This window comes from Ascaphus truei, chromosome 2, assembly GCF_040206685.1.
Source record: "Ascaphus truei isolate aAscTru1 chromosome 2, aAscTru1.hap1, whole genome shotgun sequence".
Classification (NCBI taxonomy): domain Eukaryota; kingdom Metazoa; phylum Chordata; class Amphibia; order Anura; family Ascaphidae; genus Ascaphus; species Ascaphus truei.
This window is the reverse complement of record NC_134484.1, coordinates 449,163,955-449,187,590: the sequence shown is the minus strand read 5'-3', so window position 1 is coordinate 449,187,590 and position 23,636 is coordinate 449,163,955. Positions and strand designations below refer to the sequence as shown.

Sequence of the window (23,636 nt, the reverse complement as noted above, 5' to 3'; positions counted from 1 at the left end):
TTAGATCTAAGCTTCATCTCCCACTTGTGTGGCAGCTGATTTGGGCTGTCACGTCTTTGAGTTGCACTAATATGCAGCATGAAAATGGGACAGAGTGTGAAACCCAGCCTGTAACTTGGGGAAAGTGAAGCAACCTCTCCTATTATCACAAACACAAATGCCACGAGGGACTCACTCTGCAGTCTTCTTGATTACATATAAAGATTGCAGTAATGTGCAATACTGTTCATGCACACAGCTTTACCACTATGCCTTGGAAATATCAGCAGTGGCTGTTATCTTGTTTAGTGATTTATAGTCTGCCAATGGAAATAATAAAAGCTGGAATAAGTGTTTTCTGGTTAATATAATATACCCAGGTAATAATGCCCTTGGGACGCCAGTATTACTAGCATAACTCTGTGTCAGTGTGACTAGGCTACTCCGGTTTCAGTTTTCCTTGAAGTGATACAAGCCAGAATGTACGGGGGTTAGATAGAGGATGTTCAAAATCTCATGATAACACTGGGTCAGGTTGGCAATTTGGAATGGGGCATTACCTGGGCAGTAATATAAAGCCCCAAAGCCTTTTACGACAGCTGGGGGATTCATCACCAAATGTTGCCCTGTTTTTATAGGCTAAATATATTTAAAATGTATTTTACTGTCAATATTTCATGTAATGTGGTTGTTCTGCTTGAAAATAGATGCTCATAATGTAAACCAATTGGAAAACTCCAGTTTACAATAGCCCGAAACTTTTAGCCTACTGTATAATATTTATTTTCACTTTCTTAATTTTAACTAATCTGAATTTTACGAATGGAATTTATTCAGCATCTGTATTTGCTTTTGCAGGTTACACGGTGCTCGGTTTAGTTTATTTCTGTGATACACACACATAAACACAAACACACACATGAAGAGATATACACACAAACATATATATATATATATGTATATATATATATATATATATATATATATATATATATATACACACATACACACACCCCCACATATATATTATATAAATATACACACGTATATTATATATATATATGTATATATATACAGTGTTCAACAAACCTATACATTTGCACGCCCCGGGCGAGTGGATTTAACATTGTGGCGAGCTCCTATTGGCCCAAGCAGCACACATGTGGTACTAGGTGCGAATAGATTTTTTTGTTCGGTGAGTAGATTTTTTGGTGATTTGTCGACCACTGTATATATATATATATATATATATATATATAGATAGATACACACACACACACATATATATATATATATATATATATATATATATTTATATATATATATATATACAGGCATACCCCGGTTTAAGGACACTCACTTTAAGTACACTCATGAGTAAGGACTTATTGCCCAATATGCAAAGGCAGCTCACGCATGCGCCTGTCAGAACGTCCTAAACAGCAATACCGGCTCCCTACCTGTACCGAAGCTGTGCGCAAGCGGGGAGACATTAGAACCTGTTACAAATGCGTTATTTACATCAGTTATGCACGTATATGCCGATTGCAGTACAGTGCATGCATCAATAAGTGGAAAAAAGGTAGTGCTTCACTTTAAGTACATTTTCGCTTTACATACATGCTCCGGTCCCATTGCGTACGTTAATGCGGGGTATATATGTATATGTGTGTATATATATATATATATATATATATATATACACACACACACACACACACACACACACCTTATTACAAAAACAGAATAATGTACACATACAAGATAAAAAAGTGTAGTCGAAACTGTCAAAAAACCTAGCAACACTTCCCTAGAACAATACAATGTTCTGCACTACCAATAACACCCACAATACATAGTGCTGAATATAAAGGGATTGCGCTGTGTGTAAGCAGCAGTATAACTGATTATTTCTATTTTTTTTTTTTTAGAAAATATCTTCAAGATAAAAGGTGCCAAGGATGCTTTAATTTGTGGCAACAGCAGTGATGCTGGGTAAGTGGAATCAGACAACCTGTTTACACTGTGTTGTACAGCTCCCCTGTGAATACATTAAAACACCTCGTTTGCATTCTTGAAGTGAATGAGAAGTTTGGATTTGACACGGTCTTGCTGGATAGGTTCAAGTGAACCCCTGGGGTGTCCGGTAGTATAAGCTGTCATGATTTATAGTGGTGAATGTTGACAGTGTAAGGCTGAGTCCCCTGTGCCGCTGAGCGCGCTCATGCTTGGAGAGCGGTGACGTCACCAACTCTCCAAGCATGAGCGACGGGTGTCCACGCTATTTCGCAAGCGCGCGCGCGGGAGGACGTTGCAGGCTAGCTGAGCGCGGTTCAAAGTTAGATTTTTTTTTATGCAAGCGCCAAGCGCGGGTGAGCGTCCATGCCCGTGTGTGCTCCGCGTGAGCGGGGACATAAAAATTGAAATAGCCAGAAGCAATCTTGCCTAGCACTGCACGGTCAGTGAACTCAGGGGCACAGGGGACTCAGCCTAAGACACGTACCTGCAGTGTGTAATTACAACGTCGCATATTGTCATGTGCCATTCTAGTAGTCGTAAAAGTCCTGGAGATAACTGGAATATTTCTCACATTCAGCACTCCACATTAAAGGACCGACTGGAAGTATCAGCGGGGGGATTGAGGTTTCGATTTGCATTATATATTGAAAAGTCAAAAAAGCGCACTTGCCTTATACTGTAAATGTTACGTCTTATTTCTCAAACCTTTACAGGGGTTCTCAACTCCAGTCCTCAAGACTCCCCGACAGGTCAGGTTTTAAGGATATCTCTGCTTCAGCCCAGGTGGCTCAGTCAAAGACTGTCACTGATTGAGCCACCTGGACTGAAGCAGGGACTGATTGAGCCACCTGTGCTGAAGCAGAGACTGATTGATCCACCTGTGCTGAAGCAGAGACTGATTGAGCCACCTGTGCTGAAGCAGGGAATAATTTGAATGTATATGCCCGAGCATATTTGTGGCAGAAAAAATGTGCACCTAAAAAAAACCTCTGTAATAGTATCAATCAATTAGCAGAATCATCTCCTCTGAAGTATGCTTAATGCATTATACAAAAGTCAATATTCTGATTGTGTTGGAAGTTTTTTTCTTTGTGCTTCAGAAACGTATTCAGTGGGGGCTTAAGGGAACTCGTGTGGATTTCTTTAGATTTAATTTTGATCTCGAGTTAGTGCGGCAGAAGATCACATCTTAATAAGTGCTAAACATTTATATTCAAATCCCATATCATGAACGTCTGCAGTATAACACAGGTCAGTGCTCACGAACAACCAAGGGGCCAGTTTTCAGGGCAATACACACCTAAGGAAGTTCTCTCCGGTATAATTAAGGCCAGGCTCATTGGTTAAGTATATGTTAATTAGAGAAATCAAATCAGGTGCCAAACCGGCACAAGTACCAATCCATCACAGTATACATAAGATGAACAAAATGAGTTTTTTTTTAAGGATTAAGCAACTTCTGCGCATTTATTTTACAAATGATATACACAAAGAGGGTTGCCTTCTATATAATAATAATAATAATAACTTTATATAGAGCTTTTCTCCCAACGGGACTCAAAGCGCTTCATAGTTACAAAAAGGGAAAAAGAAGAAACATTTAAGGTAATAAAAGAGACCAAACACAAGGAAAGATACAATACAGGGTGGGACGGTAATGTAGCTATTAAATGCAGGACAGGTTGTGGTTTACTAATTAAATGGCTGGGTAAACAGGTAGGTCTTGAGCCTGTTTTTATAGATTTCCAGAGAGGGGTTGTCTCGAACTGTATGAGCCATAGCATGGGTGCAGCGTGGATAAAAATGAATTGAGGAGAATCCAGTTGTATTCTGTGTTATTATATGTTTATCAAAACACATGTCAAATGACATGGGTATCGATAAGGATCTGAATGAATTTATGGAAAGTGAAGAATCTACATTTGATTGAGGGTTAAATCCTTTGGCGTTCCTATTTAACAGAGTCTATAGGCAGGGAGATGCCAGTCATAAAAATGTAGGTGTATCTTGACCACTACCAGTCCATCGTGGAGATTAGCACCCAAGGAGGTACCATTGTGATCATTGTCTAATAGTTTCTATTCATTACATTTTGCAGTTAAATTATTTAGTAAAATATAAATAACAATCCGGTCTTATTTTTCTGAAACATTTTCTGGATGTCAAGCGATTTATCCTCTAGCAAGCGGGTTTTAATGGCAATCTTTTCTTTGGCTCTCCTATTTTAGTGATATTACTTAAAGTGGGTTGAAAAGTGACAAAAACCCTCCAAAGGTGACACTGTGCTCATTTGCATGTCTTTACCCAGAATCCCTGGCTGCAGTGAAAGCATTGTTTGCCAAGAGATAATGGGGACAAGCAGGGTTGAAGATCTGTCTGAGATATGTGAATGTGCTCACGTTATAATGATATTAATAAAAGATATATTTTATTTATGAGGCTTTATTTTGAGTGCAATTAAGAGGGATGCTGTTCTTTAATGTTGCATTCTGTTAGACGTAAATAACCTGTGTGCACCCCTCGGTTTTTGTATAGTGAGGATAAAGTTGAGCTTAGCTAGATCACTTATGTTGAGAAGAGGTTATATAAGTTATTACAACTATAGATCACAAAGATCAAATTGTATAAATTACAGCAAGATGTCAAAGTCTTTAGACACCTGAATGTCTTAAACTCATTTCCCTGTCTCATGACGTCCCAAAAGACCCGACGCACGTTTCACTCCTGGATGGAGCTGTTTTGGTGGTTGCTCCATCCAGGAGTGAGTTTTTTGATATGCAAATAGGATTGGAGGAGATTTATATTGATAATAACTATGCAGATTGCTACATACTACCTTCCGAGAGATCGGGCTGATATATTTTTAATATATTTATTTTACTAGGCGTCATTGATCCTTTGTTTCTGTTTATCAATACTTTATTTTAGATATATCTTATTAAAGGTAAAATGTTTATTTCATCTAGGGAGGTTCTCTTTGAATGCAAATTTATAAGGGCTTTTCAATCTTTCCCGCTGGTATTGAATTGATATGTTCCCTTTGCTGCACCTCTCCTTATATTCCATAAGTATTCTATTTCTATTTTATTTTGTTGCACTACAATCTAAGTAGCAGCATTTACTGCTTGCATGTCTTAGTAAGATGCATCAAGACACTTGGCTTTAGTTTTGAGCCATGCACGTTAAGCATGTGAGTTGGGGAGTGTCAGTAGGAGGAGTTAAAATAGGCAGAGAATTAAGAGCACATCACACATATCACAGAGAAAAACTCATCATAATCGGCAATGTTTTGGTCACCCGAGGGATGAAGATCCCTCTCGGGAGAAATACATTGACAATGATATTGCCTGAATCTGCTGCAGGCACATACACAGTAACATGTAACATTTGTGTGCGCTGGTCTTATTGTTTTGCTATTTTTGTTTTTCCGTTCACATTCTGAATTAGCCTGACCGCATTATCTGAGTTTCCTGTCCTTATACTGTACCTGTGTACTAAGAGGAGTTAGTGGTGACACTCACATTACAGTGCTAGCTGTGTAATGCGGCAGACATAAGCTTATAGGGATCTATTTTAAAATGGACATAAAGCAGAAGGTGACACTGTGTGCTCATTTGCACGTCGTTACCCAGAATTCCTGGCTGCACTGGAAGCACTGTATGCTAAGAGATAATGGGGAAAAGCAGGATGCAGACCTGCCTGAGACATGTGAATATGGTCACGACGTGGTATTTTTATTTACAGTGCTATCGTGAAAATTAATTATGAGGCACTTTTCATCATTTACTAGCATCAAATATAAATTCACCATGAGGTGGTGCAAGTTTCAAATATTGATGACGCACTGTACTATCTTGCATTTGACACAAATTGAAGATGAAAATAACGCAGTGCATCAGTGCAAAATGACATCACTCCTTAATGTTGTTGGGTTACAGTCTGAAAATAGTGCAGTCTTCCCTTGACCTGATTTAGCAATATGATCCATGCACCACTACTGGTCTATAGTGTCGAGTTTCAGCACTGTGGAAAGTAGCTTTGTGGCAGTCACATTTGTTATATTCAGTTTTAACCAGTTATATGAATATATGTTACACAAAAATAGTGCCCTAATACATTAATTAATTCATTCATTCATTATTTCATTCATTCATTCATTGTTATTAGGGAAAAGCATCAACTTGTGATTGTGAATGTAACAAGATAGGGGGGAAAAGAGATACAAAGGGAGCAAAAATGAAGATGAAAATAAACATGAATTATGATAACCAATTATAATCAATAAAGAGGTTATAAGAAATCCAGTTCAGTGATATAATTATATTGTAATAGGTATGAATCTGTTATGAAGACAAAATGTAGAAGTATACAGTATATGATCTGATTTGCAATGATTCTTTCTTTATTTGGTATATTCTGATAAATTCAGTTAAATTGGGATGGTTTATTGGGTGCAACTATGTTGAGTTCTCTGTAGAGAAGCCCTGTGGTTGACCTTTGAGTGACCTTAGACAACTGTAGTTAAACCTGATGCAACCAGAAGAGGCTATGGCAGTAGGTTGGATTAATAAGGAGTTCTGAGATCTTTCCAAAAGACGTGCCTTATTAGGTTATTCTCTGTATGGAGGCGTGGGCAGTTCCTTATCAGATAACATCAGTTTTAAGTTGCAGGACCTTATCTGGTAATAGAAGAGCTGAATAAGGGATACTATCTGAATAAATATGTAGCTGAAGGGAACATGTAGCAAGGAGCACAGAAGGATTCCACCATGATGTGAGGACAGAGGAATTACATCAGAAAGATGTGAGAGGGATAACACCAAGATGAAGGAAAGAGACGTTTTATCACGATATTAAGATCAAATACAGGGATCTCACTTAGAAATAAAAAACTATGCAACTATCTTTAAGAATATTATGACTTAGTTTGTACTATGAATGTGAGTATTTATTGTCAAAATAAATGTTTATTTTTATGTGATGTGACCAGGATACTGAGGTCTGTTATGCTGGGTTAATCGAAGGCAAAGTAATAAGGACATTTTACAGAGGTGCAACAAGTCTGTCTCAAAAACACTGAGGAGTGACAAATAGCTTGTGTGAAATTGCATAGAATAAAAATAGTGAAAGACACAACAAGTAACAAAAATGCAATATGGATTTAAAAAATGAATACAAAATTGTTACAAAAGAATACAATAAAAAATACAACCCCTCCCTCCCAATAATACAGACCAGATGGATAGACTAACCCCCCATGAGCGCATACATAACGGTTTAGACGGAAAGGCCCTTCATCAGACACAGCCTGAACCATTATCACTATAACAACCGGAGACAAAAGAAAACACAAAAAAGATACTTTCCTTTTTATTATTGTGAACTTGACATGATCATAAGTAAAGAATATATTTAACTGCCAACACATACATTACAATTTATATCAGTTTATTGTTGATTATATTGTATAGGAAGAAACATAAAATGTCATCTTTTTTTTAACAAAAATAATCAACAATAATGGGTACATTGACTAAAATATATTTTTTTCTTCGGTTAGTTTAATACTTAAAACTTGGACTGCCTTTGCAATGCATGCATGTGTTTCATTAGTGATTGAAACCGTGTGTTGCAGGCCCACCCAGCGCTGGATGTGTTTAGTGTTACATTATATTCATTTGCGGGTTTGGCTGACAGCGACATTCTTAGAAATATTCTCGTTTCCTAGGTCATATGAATAGGGCACATTCCTGAAAGCCTTGCTGCAGCATCACTTATTTCACTGCGGTTTCCCCAGAATCTCTGTTTTGCTGATCGCTTTATTTTACCATTTTTTTATGTGGCAGACCACAGTTAATATTCTAGTTATATTGAAATCATTATTCAAATCCAGGCATTTTTTTTTTATTCATTGGGCTTTTCTTCCAGTAAAGTATTGTAACCAGCTGCCCTGTGCTCTTGAGGAACATATTTCAAGGCAAAAGTTGCACAATCTCTCCCTTATGCTGCAAGTGAAGGGTGACGGCTAACAGTGCATGCACAATAACTGCCTGCCTATAGGATGACATGGGATCAAGGGATTTAGATAGTAGCAAAGTAGGGAGAGGGGAGTAGGGGGTATGATACCTTTTATTGGACCAACAGGTAGTTGATCTGTTACAAGCTTTCGAACCTCTCAGGGTCAACCAACCTGATGAAGGACCCTGAGAGCTTCGAAAGCTTGTACCATATCAACTACTTGATGGTCCAATGAAAGGTGTCATACCCCCTACTCCCTCTCGCTCCTTTGTTACTACATGGAAGAAAGGACCTACACGGCTACCCACCTTTCTTTGTTTAGGGATTTAGATACAATCACCACTCAAGCTATTTCTCACGAGCATTTGGTTGCCACCTTCATTGTCAGTGCTATATTCAATGAGCAGTAGGAGAATATTATGCGTTATGACTAATATCACCCGGGAGATTTATACCAGTTAGTATCCAATTTCTGAATTTGTAAAGGCCAGAAAATAATTCTTAAAAGCATGACTAAATGTGATTATATATGTTGCTGTAGTATAAAAGGTTAAGGAGAAAAATGTTTCCACTGTTCAAATATATTGTAAGTAGCCGCTAGTAGTGTAACAGATGAATTGTAAGGACTTGAGAACTTTCCTCAGACATCAAAACAAGAGGAATAAAGAACACACAATGGTATAATATTGTTTGTAATGCGATGTTTGTGTCGGTAAAGCTTATGGATCTATCAGCTGTACCTACACAAACATTGAGATAGCGAGAGTTCTAGACATATACAAGATTATTCATTTAACTGCCATAGTGGCAGTCAAGGCACTACCCCACAGAAACTCCCATCAATGTGCCACAGTGCCCTGCATATAACTCCCATAGATACATGTAGTAATAGGCATTAAATATCCAGGTACAAGACACTCACATGCCTAGATACACAGGAAGGGGCAGTGACAGGGCTAGATCCATAGGTCTCTGTGGAGTGAAATCACATGGAGGTATACATATTTTGAAAGGGCAGACACATGTAGAGGCCATGACAGGCTCAGACCCATTAATATAGGCTGTTACAGGCACGGACACACAGGGACAGGTAGAGACAGGCCCAAACACACAGTTCCCATAGTGACAGGTCCAGTGATACAGGTCCGATGTGAGCCCGATCTGTAGTCGAGTCAGGTAAGCTGCGTTAGACTAAGTATCCCTAATACAATATATCTACTTTGTATACTCTGTAGTCTTAAAGTTAGCAGCTTTCTTGTCCCTGTTAGAGTGTGTTTAATATATAATTGCCTTGCTTTGCTTAGAATAAGCATGCATGTTGCTACCAGCTAGTGAATCAGCCTATAAGCACACCCCTAGCATCTGGGTTACGTCATTGACGTTTACGTGATGGCGTCACACACCAAACAAGGGTAACACGTGGCGGACTTCGGAACGCTTATCACCACATTAGACCAACTAAGGGAAATTCATATACCTAAAGGTTCTTATTGTTACTCTTACCACACTGAGTTTTTATATATACCTATGTTATAGATACTCTCATATGAGTGCAGTTTGGTATTTCAAGAGTGGTAATTAGCTGACCTTATGTACTTAATATTATAAAGCTCAGCCCTTATTTTCCACTCTGGGCATTATATCTATTAAGCCAGGGAGTATTTATTTCCTGTAACCACTCACATATGCAGCCAAAGGCTGAACCAATGGATTTAACCAATTCTGCCATATATAGAACCATATGGATAATGTGGTCTATACCTAGGTAGACTCTAGGCATTAGTCCACATAGTTCTATGGTGCATCAGCACTCTCCTATGGAGTATCATTTATGTGTCTTTTTGTTATTGTTAGTTTAGTTTGTCCCAATCTATATTAATATTATAGATACTGTAAAAGTTTATATTTTAATTAATACACCATTACACTTTAACTTGGTGTGCTACACTTGGTGTGCTCCAATTTTCTTCCTTATTCTTTTAAGGTTCTGTCTCTAATCTTTATTACCCCTAGCACCCAGTTTTACCGTGACTGTTGCAAGAGTTCTTTCCCCCCCTCTCCTCTTTCCCTACATTATAGTTTTCTAAAGAAGCCAGATCAGAAAACACTTAGAAGAAGCAGCAAGCTTATTTTAATGTCATTTTAAATACATTTTAAAGACTTGACATTTTTGCATTTAACATTTTGCAAGAATATATAACATCTGTACCATATATATTACCTTTTCTTACAAGTTAGTTTCACAAACTGCACTTAAAATAGCTGCCTAAGCAACTACAATGATGTTAGCAGGAGCAAAGAGTCTTAGGGTAACATCAATGCCCATGATGGGCCACCTGTTAAAAAGCCGTGGTGTAGACTCTGACCACCAATTACAGAGCCCCGGTATAGACTCGGCCCACCAGTTAAAGTGCCCTGGTGAAGACTTGTGCCACAAATTACAGAGCCTGATGTAGACTCGAACCAGCAGTTGAAGAGTCTTGATGTAGACTCGAGCCACCAGTTGAGGTGCCCTGGTGTAGACTCGAGCCAACAGTTGAAGATCCCTGGTGTAGACTCTGGCCACCAGTTGAAGAGCCCTAGTGTAGACTCGTGCCACCAGTTGCAGAGCGTGGAGTAGACTCTATCCACCAGTTGAAGAGCTCTGAAGTAGACTCTGGCCACCAGTTGAAGAGCCCTAGTGTAGACTCGTGCCACCAGTTGCAGAGCGTGGAGTAGACTCTATCCACCAGTTGAAGAGCCGTGGTGTAGAATCTGGCCACCAGTTGATAAGCCCTGGTATAGACTTGGGCCACCAGATGCAGAGCCATGGTGTAGACTCTCTTTTAAAAAAAATGTTGCTGACAGTTTTCTGCCTAATCCAAATTGGAATTCAAAAGTCATAAGAGTTTGAAAATGGTGAATTTGTATGCATGTATCATTTTATTTATATAGAGCCACATTTTATGCAGCTCTTTATAAAATTACAATTCAAGGTAAATAAAGTCAAACATGGGGGATTTGACCAAAATAATATGCACATACCGAGGGGACGAGGAGCAGGTAGAAATGTTACTGTGGTCTAAATCTAGTGTAATTATGAAACTGGACAGGAATATATCAAAGAAAAATAATATTGCTTCCTATTGGAGGTTTTTCTTTGACACGCCGGCTGTGCCATTTCTTGCTCAAGAATTGCACAAAGGAAATGTTAGTATAATGTGTTTAATCTTTAAAAACCCTTTTCTGAAGTGGCTAATTAAAACCAACTATGGGAATCTCTGATTGCTGGATTTTAAACATTTCTGTGTTCATTGAGTCACAAGGCTATCAATGTATTTCACGTGAGAATATTTGACTACACAGTTTTGTGATACAGAAAAATCCACAGTAAACAAACAGTAGTACAACAAAATCCTACAAGTATGTTCCCTGAAATGCATTTGATCCTTTTAAATCCACAGACCTGTTAGTCTCACTGATTCTCTGTTAGTCTCACTGATTCTCTGTTAGGCTCACTGATTCTCTGTTAGTGTCACTGATTCTCTGTTAGTGTCACTGATTCTCTGTTAGTCTCACTGATTCTCTGTTATTGTCACTGATTCTCTGTTAGTGTCACTGATTCTCTGTTAGTCTCACTGATTCTCTGTTATTGTCACTGATTCTCTGTTAGTCTCACTGATTCTCTGTTAGGCTCACTGATTCTCTGTTAGTCTCACTGATTCTCTGTTATTGTCACTGATTCTCTGTTAGTGTCACTGATTCTCTGTTAGTCTCACTGATTCTCTGTTAGTGTCACTGATTCTCTGTTAGTCTCACTGATTCTCTGTTAGGCTCACTGATTCTCTGTTATTGTCACTGATTCTCTGTTAGTCTCACTGATTCTCTGTTAGTGTCACTGATTCTCTGTTAGTCTCACTGATTCTCTGTTAGTGTCACTGATTCTCTGTTAGTCTCACTGATTCTCTGTTAGTGTCACTGATTCTCTGTTAGTCTCACTGATTCTCTGTTAGTCTCACTGATTCTCTGTTATTGTCACTGATTCTCTGTTAGGCTCACTGATTCTCTGTTATTGTCACTGATTCTCTGTTAGTCTCACTGATTCTCTGTTAGTCTCACTGATTCTCTGTTAGTGTCACTGATTCTCTGTTATTGTCACTGATTCTCTGTTAGTCTCACTGATTCTCTGTTAGTCTCACTGATTCTCTGTTAGTCTCACTGATTTGGGATCAGCCGCACTGATTTCTTTAGCATCAGTGCTCCCGTAGACATCTATGGAGCCTCACTCATAAAATGCAGACCTTTTTCATGAACGTACCATTTTTTGGACCTAATTTCCCATATTTCAGCCCTCGGTAGTTGACATGTCTGCATCCACCCGGCTAAAGCACCTTCATAGTTGTTTAGATTTTGAAGATGAGGAAATCTTATCTCTATGCTATCTTATCTCCATGGGAGACACATGATTTTCCTCCTCTTGTCTGCTCTTACCAGGAAGTGCCCATCTGGATATATCTGCGTGAAGACCGGGAGAAACCCGAATTACGGCTACACAAGCTTCGATACGTTTGGCTGGGCTTTTCTCTCTCTCTTTCGCCTGATGACACAGGATTACTGGGAGAACCTATATCAGCTGGTAGGGTTTTGATCGGTGACAAGACAAAGGCAGCATGCAGTGTATTTTTTTTAAATGTATTGTAAAAACACACATCACTGTATATGTAAGGTAGCTGCTTAGAATCTGTTTCTCATCCGAATAAAACAGTACAGAGCAGGATGATATGTTAAAAATGTTTAGTATAGCAATAATATGTTTTATGTGTTGAAAAATTTCACTCCGCACTTAGCCTTTGAAATCCCTCTAACCTTTCAATGTGTGTTTCTTAGTTCAGTATATAAAGGCACTGACTCTGGAATCAACTACACTGATTGGAGTAGGGGAGCCTGGTTCAAATCCAGAGGTGACCTTGGGAAAGTCTCCCTGTGCCTCTGTCACAAAAAATTACATTGTATGTTCTATGGTATAGGGACGGCAAACTCCCATGTGCAGCACTGCGTACACCATCAGTGCTATACAAGAATAAGAATATTATTATACTTTACCATGTACACTGGTTCCATTATGGGATATTTAAGAACCATATTTCCTCAGCATCTCGACATTATATTAAATGGACTTCAAGTTGTCTTCCAGCGCTGTAAGGTGTCTTATGTCAGGGCTGCTCAACTCAGTCCTCAAGCCCCCCCCCCCCCCCAACAGGTCAGATTTCCAGGATATCCCAGCTTCAGCACAGGTGGCATAATCAGTCCTTGCTTCAGCATAGGTGGCTCAATCAGAGGCTGAGTCGAAGACAACCTGTGCTGACGCTTTGATATCCTGAGAACCTGACATGTTAGGGACCCCCTGTCTTATGGCAGAAGATTGCTTAATGAATATGGGCATACTTGCCCCTCTTAGCGTGCGGTAGACATATTAGAGACACACCTACATTATAATATTTAAAGGAATATTTATTTATGCAAGGTAGAAAGTTACTGCTAAAATTTCACGCAAATTGGTCGTAGAAATGAGTATGTAAAGCAAATGTTATTTTGCACCTAATAATAACAAATGACACTGCATCTTCCTATTGCTTAGTAAATAGGTTATTTATTTATTTATAAAATATTTTACCAGGAAGTAATACATTGAGAGTTACCTCTCGTTTTCAAGTATGTCCTGGGCACAGAGTAAAACAAATAATACATGGTTACAAGTACAGTTACATAAATGAACAGGGTATACATTATATACAAGACATTGCGTGCACAGTTAAAGAAAATATATATTATGAGCGTATGAAACAGTTACCAACCAGGTTAAAATGTGAGACAGCCTTAGATTTGAAAGAACTTAAACTGGTGCTGGATGTGAGAGTCTCTGGTGTTCCAGTTTTGGGGTGCATGGTAGGAGAAGGAGGAACGGAGGTTTATCTCAAGGCAGACGTTACCGTATGTTCCTGCGCCTACTATTGGTTTTCTTAGTGACCGGTGGAGACGGGGCGAATCCGTCCAAGTCCGTTTCCCGGATTTTCCTGAATTTGCCATTCAAAATCCGTTCCGCGATGTAAAATCCGCCGACGGATTGTTAGTTTCAATCCGCGCGGACTCATCCAAAATCGCCGTTGGATACAATCCACGGATTTGGATTCCTAGAATCCGTCAGCGGATCGCCAAATCCGCGGATGGGTTGTCGTTGTTTTAAAAAAAAAAAAAAAAATCGGCAGACCAAAGGAACCGTTTGAACCAAATCTGCCCCCCCAAAATGTGACCTTGTCTAGTGACAGGTAATACACTTCCAAAATGTGACATGTCTAGTGACAGGTAATACACTTCCAAAATGTGACCATGTCTAGTGACAGGTAATACACTTCCAAAATGTGACCATGTCTAGTGACAGGTAATACACTTCCAAAATGTGACATGTCTAGTGACAGGTAATACACTTCCAAAATGTGACATGTCTAGTGACAGGTAATACACTTCCAAAATGTGACATGTCTAGTGACAGGTAATACACTTCCAAAATGTGACCATGTCTAGTGACAGGTAATACACTTCCAAAATGTGACCATGTCTAGTGACAGGTAATACACTTCCAAAATGACAAACTCCAAGGGAGTAAATACTGGGAAAAGGATACATGCAACAAAGGCATGCGGCGCTCAAAGGGTTAACGAGTAAAAACGTGAAGAAAAACAGGGATTTGGGTATGTGAAAATCTGCCTACTAGCTACTTTGAGTGACTACAAAGATATATATATGTATGTATATGTAGCGAAGTGGAAGGCACGCATGCGTCTGGATGACATCAGACTCTGTCAGGTGGAATCGCTTGATAAGCAAGTACTAGCCGTCTATAGGGTTCCTCCTCTGAGCAGATTCTGGGGAATATATCTCGGCAAGCTCGGTGCGTCACAGGACTAGTGAGCTTGCCGAGTTATATTTCTCAGAATCTGCTCAGCGGAGGAACCGTATAGCCTTTTAAGTGACGTGTGAGCGTCCCACAATCTTTCAAGATTTAGTTGTTTCATTAGACTCTTCGTGTGATCCTTCAATATAATAACACAGCATTTCAGGTTACAGTAGTTGACATTTAGGTACCACTATGTTTGAATGAAGAATTTAAAGTATTAACTCCTCCAAAATATTCAAGACGACAAATATTCTAAGCATTCTTATTCAGGAGGTTTCTCCCCTAGTCTTACCGTATCTCTAGGAGAGACTCAGTTCTGTTGCTATCACCTCTGTATTTCACTGCATGATCAGAGCATAACCTGCCACCGCCATTCAACAATAACGTCGCCACTCATCATTGTGAATTTCTCATTATTCTTTGGCTCACCTTGCTGCCATAAATTATGGGCGTAAATATGGCCCCTTATCCTATAACTGTTTCAATGTTGTGTGCCTTCTTCATTATGTCCTTTCAGACTCTTAGAGCATCGGGGAAGACCTACATGATCTTTTTTGTATTTGTCATCTTTCTGGGGTCTTTTTACCTGGTTAACTTGATCCTAGCTGTGGTTGCCATGGCCTATGAAGAGCAGAACCAAGCCACCATTGCTGAGGCTGAGGCCAAGGAGAAAGAGTTCCAGCGAGCCATGGAACAACTCAAGAAAGAGCAGGAGGTTTGTGTAGACCCCCAGGAAGTGACCCATACAGTTCTTTACTGTGACTCATTAACATTACTTAGGTCAGAGGTTCCCAACTCCAGTCCTCAAGGACCACTAACAAGGCAGGTTTTAAGGATACCCCTGCTTAAGCACAAGTGGTTCAGTCAAAATGATTGGGCCGCCCTTTCTAATAATAGCATAGCCTTAAAACCTGCACTGCTAGTGATCTGGAGTGGAGAACCTCTAACTTAGACGATCCAACTTTAAACTAACTCCGGGGAATATCATAATAACTTAAAATTACGGTTTTTGCCAAAATGATAATATTCGTCCCACAAGTGAACGTCACGAGTTTTGTGCACCATAAACAAAACAGGTTTGGTAAAAAAATATTTGAAAGGGTATTGCTTGGACTTGTCATGTGAGGGAGCAGCAGGTACAGTCCAGAGTCCCACTGCAGCAAGCGAACCAATTGCAGATCAGGAATCGCTAATCCCTGGGTATTATTATTATTATTCTGGCATTTCTCTGCCTCACTACTAGCTGGAAAAGAGAAAATACCATTTACTTCTCCGCCTCCTTCTCTGGCACACTGCTCTCATTAGTATGGGCCGTCTTATACACAGCACTACGTATGCTGTGATGGTTAAGAGAAGTGCCCAAGCTTTCTAATTTAAATTGATATGTAATGCATACCAAACCTCAATTTTCTCAGCTACATACACATTGCATAAAATACATTTGTGATTGTTTATAGAGAGGCAGCCGATGAGTGAAGACATCGTTTTTATAATAAAAATTCAAAGTTATTTAGGTAGAAAATATTGCATCAACTTTTTCTTTGCTTCTAATTTTTGCTAAATAATTCATTAATAAAGGTAGTACATGGTTTAAATGTACTGCGTAAATGGGTACAAAGTCTATGCATAATTCACAAAACGACGTTGTGTCTGTTCTTTGCTGATCAGTATGTCCTGGTAACTTGGAGTTAGTGAACTTGTAGCTTGCAGGTGTAAGAAACCTGTTTCTAAAAGCTGGTATGCAACATTTGTTTTTGTTTGTATTTGTTTGTTAACCAGGCAATTGCAGCGAAGGGACCTGATGCGGGATCTCATAGTTCCTGTGAAATGTCACCTTTTAAATCCAAAAATGCCAAAGAAAGGAGAAACCGGAGAAAGAAAAAGAAATCCTCCGAAGTGGACGAGTATGGGGACGACACGAAGTTTCCCAGACTGGAGTCTGACGAAGACAGTGTGCGGAAGATGGTAATGTTAGACAGTTGACCATCTCGCCGATCCAACTGCACTTACACACACTGGAGGTCCAGTGTCAAGTGACAGGGAATCTCTTTGGTTGTCACATGATTCCAACTCACCTGATTTGAGGTTTAGGGTGAGAGGTTTGAATACCAAAAGTTTCCTTAACTCTGTGGTTGCCCCAGGATGTAGCCACTTTGTCATGGGGGGTCTGACACGCCAATGGCCGCCTGACATTGTGACTATCTGATGCCACAATCTCTCCCATTTTAAATAGTGATTTCTTTTTTAAATTGTACCCCCAATAAAAGAAGTACAGTATATACTGTATGTTAGTGTTAAAAAATGCCATATAATATTTGATGGTAACCAAACTTATACAGGTTCCTGATGCAATCCCAGCTATTCTTAACATTGCTAAAATTCATGAATTCTTCAAGGGGTAATTAACTAAAGCAGAGACGTTGTTACCAGGCCATATCAGTAATTGAAGTGAATGGCCAATATTACAGGTACTGTGGAATCAAGTATGACCCACTGAAGATGACCTCACAAGCCATCGGCAAATAGCAAGATCCTTATCACCCAATATGATAGCCCTGTCAGTGCATCCTAAACAGAGTTGCATGACTATGCAGTAATAGAAAATGTGTTGCTAGAAAACATTAAGTGGCCTGTGTATAAAGGTAATTTTGAAGTACAGTAGGACAAGGAGATGAATCTTCACACATGGTGCACCTCTGCGTCAGTGTACAGTATCAAGGTATTTCACTCCAATTTTATGCACCCTTTGCAATTTGAGAAGCAGATACAGGAGGAGTTATCTGGTACACATTTTAACTTGTGACGTATCATGATTTGTGCCTATCTTGCTCAATGCCTTCTCTTTTTATTTGTGCTGAAAAAAACTCATTCAGATTTAAGGTGCTATTATTCATTCTGCACAACAGTCTGTGCCAGATGTAGGAAGCTTCTCACATATGGTGCATTGGTGAGCGACGAATGGAGCAGTTGTGCACTTTTCCGTGTGATGATCCATTTTTTCCTGAGAGTGCATGCAGACTTGTTCAGAGTACAATAATACAGGCACAATCAGTGCATGCCCCAGAGAGCTTGCAATCTAGTTTTACTATCTAAGGTAGAATGACACAAAAGATTCTTCCACTTTAGAATGGAGTATTGTCACTACCCTTTAACGTATTTGCTATCATTTTCTTGGTGACTTCACTTCTAGTCTCTCCTTGGCATTGGTTTTGGCCCCAGTTCTGCTAAACGGAGGATAAGCCAAGGAAGCATATTTAATTTCCGGATCCGTGGACGAGACATTTACTCTGAGACAGAGTTTGCCGATGATGAGGTCAGCAACGCAGGAGAACGTGAAGGCCAAAGGGGGTCCCTGTTGGTCCCACGCCCTGGAAGGCGCCAAAGCACACAGAGTCAATCAAGCCATAATTCCCACCCTAACACACCTGGCTTCACACAGAATGGCAAGAGGAACAGCTCCGTGGATTGCAATGGAGTGGTATCATTGGTTGGAGGAGCTGGGACTTACTCAAACCCATCATCACCTGGAGGATTACTCTTGCCAGCAGTAATTGTGGAGAAATCTGGAGCTGAGGAAAATGTAAGTGTGATTCTGTCACGTTTAATATGTTCAGTTAAGTGAAGCTTTTCCAGTAATTATTTTCACTGCACATCACTTTTTTGCTGGCGCACTTGATGAATAGCCCCGTACTTATTAGAGTTTATCATTTAAAATGGCATCATTATTTTAGTTGTAAAACATGATGTGGAGGTTGGGAATATCCAGTACGTTTCAGCACTGCTTTACTGACCTCACAGTACATAGAATACAATATGCCAACTTCCTTGAATTGCTTTTTTACAATGAACAGTAGCACTTCCTTGACAATTGAGCTGTAAGTGCTTGGAGTTTAGAACTGGAACATGGGTGACCAACGCCAGTGCTCAAGGGCCACCAACAGGTCAGGTTTGAAGGATAACCCAGTCGAAGAATGGGCCTCTGATTGAGCCATCTGTGCTGAAGCAGGCACTGATTGAACCACCTGTGCTGAAGCAGGGGATGATTGAGCCAACTGTGCTGAAACAGGGGTATCCTGAAAACCTGACCTGCTGGTGGCCCTTGAGGACTGGAGTTGGTCACCCCTGACCTAGAACGTATGTACAGAATCCTGGGTTCTGAGCCGGGCTCTAGGGTAAGAAGAGGTGAAGGCTCAGGCTGCATCTTGCAAAAAAGCTGCTACACCTTACACAGGAAACGCTGGGAGTGCCTGCTTTAGGTAGTCAGACTATACGGCAGCTCAGGAAAGGTGGGATGTTGATATTTTTCGGGTGCAGTTTCAGTGCAATTTCTTGCACGGAACAGTAAGTGCTATTTATAAACCTCGGAAACTTGCTATGAAATTTGTGCAATTTTAGTCAGGTTGAGTGTACTTCTATCAGTTTATCAAGGCAGCCTCCTCAGCCTCACTTGCATGGCAAAGTTACAAAGGGAGCGTTTGCATAGAGTAACACGAGGATTTTGTGGATATGTTACTTGGAAACACTGCAAATAAGGAAGGATGAGCAATAAACAGGGCAAAAAAATAAGACACTAAATAAATGTTCAAAAGTGTCTTCAATCCAATACAGCATCGCATTGAGATCATAGTACAAGACTCAAATGATCACTATAGTATACATACGTATATATATAGAAAATGTAATACATGTAATATCAAAATGCAAAATAGAGGTAAAAAAACAAACCACGAATAAGGAAAGAATGACAGGCTGATACCCTGGTGAATGAGACTCAGCGTTTTGGGACAAACACTGCCCTTTAGCAAGAGTATATATATATATGATTCAATATACTTTTGAACATGTATTTAGTGTCTTGGTATTTTTGGGACGGTTTACTGCTCATTCTTCCTTATTTATAGTATTTTTGGCTGGGAGTTAGAGATACCACCCCGAGCAATAATTTATCATTGATATATTTTATTATTTTCTAGATGTTGTTCCTTTACATTACCTGTAGGGAACTCTGTGATGTTACATCTTATTTCTTATACTTGGATAACACTGTCATATTAACTCTTTTGCTCACAGAAAGCCCCTGCAACGCACGTCCGAGCTATGTATTGCAGGCTTGTCTGGCGGTTAAAGTGTTAAACAGAGGAGTAAATTCTCAAGTAAATGACAGCTGAAAAAAACTTGCGTGTGTGAAAAGAAATAAGCTTTGCATTGACCAAAGAGCAAATCAATGATACGATGTATTGTTATATACACAGTCTTCACAAATCTAAAGTCTGGTAGACATAATCATACACAATATTAAAATGTAATATTTATTTTAATGTGCTTAAAAATACATATACAAATTCATCTCAAAGAATACAAAACGTACATCTAACTCCTAAACACAAGACCAATGAATCCATATGCACAATATAAAACCAATGTAAAACGTCATCAATTTATCGGTGTCCAAAGATATCTAAACCGTTCACGTCTGGTGTGTCACGCTTTGTCTCATTATCCATGCTTCACATGTCGTATCACAAGAAACGTGCATTAAAAGGATAGACAGGATTGCTTTAAGGAATTATAAAACACATTCAGTATTATTATGATTATTAATTAGTTTTTTTATTAATATTAGCATTATGATTATTTAGCCATGGTAATTAAAGAGTTGATATGAACAAATTGCACAAACTACATGGTATACTTCTGCCATAGAACACCTTCTGGTGCTGGAATGGACAGCCCATTCAAGTTAGTCAGGTGAAAGGGGACTTCCGGCAGAAGACTGCTCAGCAAGTGTGCTCCAAGATCTTTTAATTGGTTGAATTCACAATTGTGTTGTCTGTTCACCTCCAAAACCTTATTTGAAGGCCTAGGACGCCTGACACTGGAACCATGACTACATTAAAAAAACATCACAGCTTCCCACTTGCTGTGTCCCACTCGTACAAAGAAAAGGTGTCAGCACTGACATATGATCTGGTTTGTACCACGGCCGCCTCTAGCTGTGTGAGTGCTGAGGCCGCTGTCCCTTTGTATATTCAGTGATTTCGCCGTCCACCAGATGAGAGGAATTCTGGGGCATTTAGTATGGCTGCAGGCCAGCTTGTTCTCAACCCTTACATGTTATTTTTGGCTAACTTAACCCAGGGGCGCTCAACTCCAGTCCTCAAGCTCCACTTCCCACCCCAACAGGTCACGTTTTCAGGATATCCCAGCTTCACCGCAGGTGGCCCAATCAGAGGCGCAGTCCAAGACTGAGCCTCTGATTGAGCCACCTGTGCTGAAGCAGGGACTGATTGAGTCACCTGTGCTGAACCTGGGATATCCAGAAAACCTGACCTGTGGGTGGGGGGTGCTTAAGGACAGGAGTTGAGCCCCCCCTAACTTTACCCATTAACAAGTCTTTATTATGCACGTTGAAGTGACTCATTTGTGTTTTTATTTGTGCGGAAGAGAGATCGTATTTTGCGTTGGATGTATTGCGCGCAAAAAGTCATTCTCACCACCCAGCACATGCTTGCAATATTAAGTACTAGCTGAGAGACCCGGCGTTGCCCGGGATGTGAACCGTGCTCACACTGACACACACTGCTCATTGTTCACACTGCACACTGCACACACACACTGCACACTGCACACACACTGCTCATTGGTTGCACTGACGCACACTGCGCACACACAGCTCACAGTGACACACACTGCACACTGCACACACACTGGTCACACTGACACACACTGCACACTGCACACACACTGCTCACTGCTCACTGCACACACACACATACACAGCTCATTGCTCACACTGACACACTGCACACACACTGCTCACACTGCACACACTGACACACACTGCATACTGCACACACACTGCTCAATGGTCACACTGCACACTGCTCAGACTGACACACACTGCATACTGCACACACACTGCTCATTGGTCACACTGCACACACTGACACACTGCTCATTGCTCACACTGCACACAGTGCACACACACTGCTCATTGCTCACACTGCACACACTGCACACACACTGCTCACACTGACACACACCGCACACTGCTCACACTGCACACACAGTGGTCATTGCTCACACTGCACACACTGACACACTGCTCATTGCTCACACTGCACAGTGCACCACACACACACACACACACACACAGTTACAGACAATCACAGACAGTTACACACACTCACACACACTTACACACACTTTCACAGTTTCAAACAGTTTCACACAGTCATAGACACTTACACAGACTTACACACACTCACACACTCTCACACTGTGAAACACTTACACACACTGTCACACACAGTTACACACAGTCACACACAGTCACAGACACTTACACACAGTTTCACACAGTCACAGACACTTACACACACTTACACACAGTCACAGACACTCACACACAGTCTCACACAATTACACACACCAGCACCAACACCCGCTCCCCCCCCCCCCTCCTCCTGCGCAGGCAGCGGGGACAACGGTGGGGAGAAGGTGAAGCGGGGACCGGAGGGGCATCCCCCCTCCCATCTCACGTCCCGCGGCCTGTCACGCGGTGACAGGGGGGAGCCGGGACCGGAGGGGCATCCCCCCTCCCATCTCACGTCCCGCGGCCTAGGGGGGAGCCGGGACCGGAGGGGCATCCCCCCTCCCATCTCACGTCCCGCGGCCTGTCACGCGGTGACAGGGGGGAGCCGGGAGCGGAGGGGCAAGAGCAGCACGTAGCATGTGGGGGGGGGGAGCTCACCCGTCCTGCCGCTGCCTCACTCATCCTGCTGCTGCCTCACTCATCCGGCCGCTCCCACGTGGATGTGAGGCGGGAGGCCGCGTGTTGTGGCCGCTCCCCCGCATGTGTCCCGGGCGCTCGCTCCGCTCCCCCGCTGACTGTAGCGGCGCCGGGGTGTGAGCTTGGGGGGGTGGGGGAGTGTGAGCTTGGGGGGGGATGAGCTTGGGGGGGGGGGGTGAGGTGTGTGTGAGCTTGGGGGGGGGGGGGGTGGGAATGTGTGTGTGTGTGTGTACACGGGACTCCGGGTAAGTTCGGGCACAGGGAGGGTGGGGGGTGTGTGGAAGTTGAGGTGCGGTCCAGCTGACGGGGGAGAGTGAGGGGCACCGGGAGGGGATTGTGTGTGTGTGTGTCCCCGTCCGTGTGTGTGTGTGTGTGTCCCTGTGTGTGTGTGTGTGTCCCTGTGTGTCCGTCCCTGTGTGTCCTTTGGCCCGTCACTCCGCCTCAGGCCAATGAGAGGTGTGCGGGGGAGGGCCAAGGGACCAATGAGATTTCCCCTAGGGACACCGGACATCCAGGCAGGCAGGCAGGCATACAGTGCTTTCACTAATATAGTATAAGATAAGATATTAAGATACTAAGTAAGGATCGAACCGGCTCTCCAGAGGTCTTAACCTAAAATATATTAAAAGTGTTCTTTTATTAGAGAAGGGTCGACGTTTCGGACTTGTCTTGGACCTTTGTCTTGAGTGCCAGTTTGTTCCTTACTTAATGTGCACAAGTCACTTAGTCTCCCTGTGCCTCAGGAACCAAATATTAGATTGTATGCCCCACGAGGCAGGGAGGTGTGCCTGAAACTTCCCGTTGACAGTGCTGCATATAGAGTTATTTGATAATAATACCTATTATTGCAATTAATACATTATAGTATGACCCTTTTACAGAATTTAAATGTGC

General features: G+C 41.2%; 1 protein-coding gene across 5 annotated transcripts in view; it reads left to right on the top strand.

The window, feature by feature from the left end:
* Positions 1-23,636, top strand: part of LOC142487879 (sodium channel protein type 5 subunit alpha-like) — a 379,502-nt gene that overhangs the window by 156,522 nt on the left and 199,344 nt on the right. For all 5 annotated transcript variants that reach the window (XM_075587912.1, XM_075587913.1, XM_075587911.1 and 2 more), the window contains exons 8-12: positions 1,911-1,974; positions 12,490-12,631; positions 15,468-15,665; positions 16,730-16,915; positions 18,141-18,530. In XM_075587912.1, the coding sequence (XP_075444027.1) occupies positions 1,911-1,974; positions 12,490-12,631; positions 15,468-15,665; positions 16,730-16,915; positions 18,141-18,530 (980 nt within the window). The remainder of the gene's footprint in view (positions 1-1,910; positions 1,975-12,489; positions 12,632-15,467; positions 15,666-16,729; positions 16,916-18,140; positions 18,531-23,636) is intronic.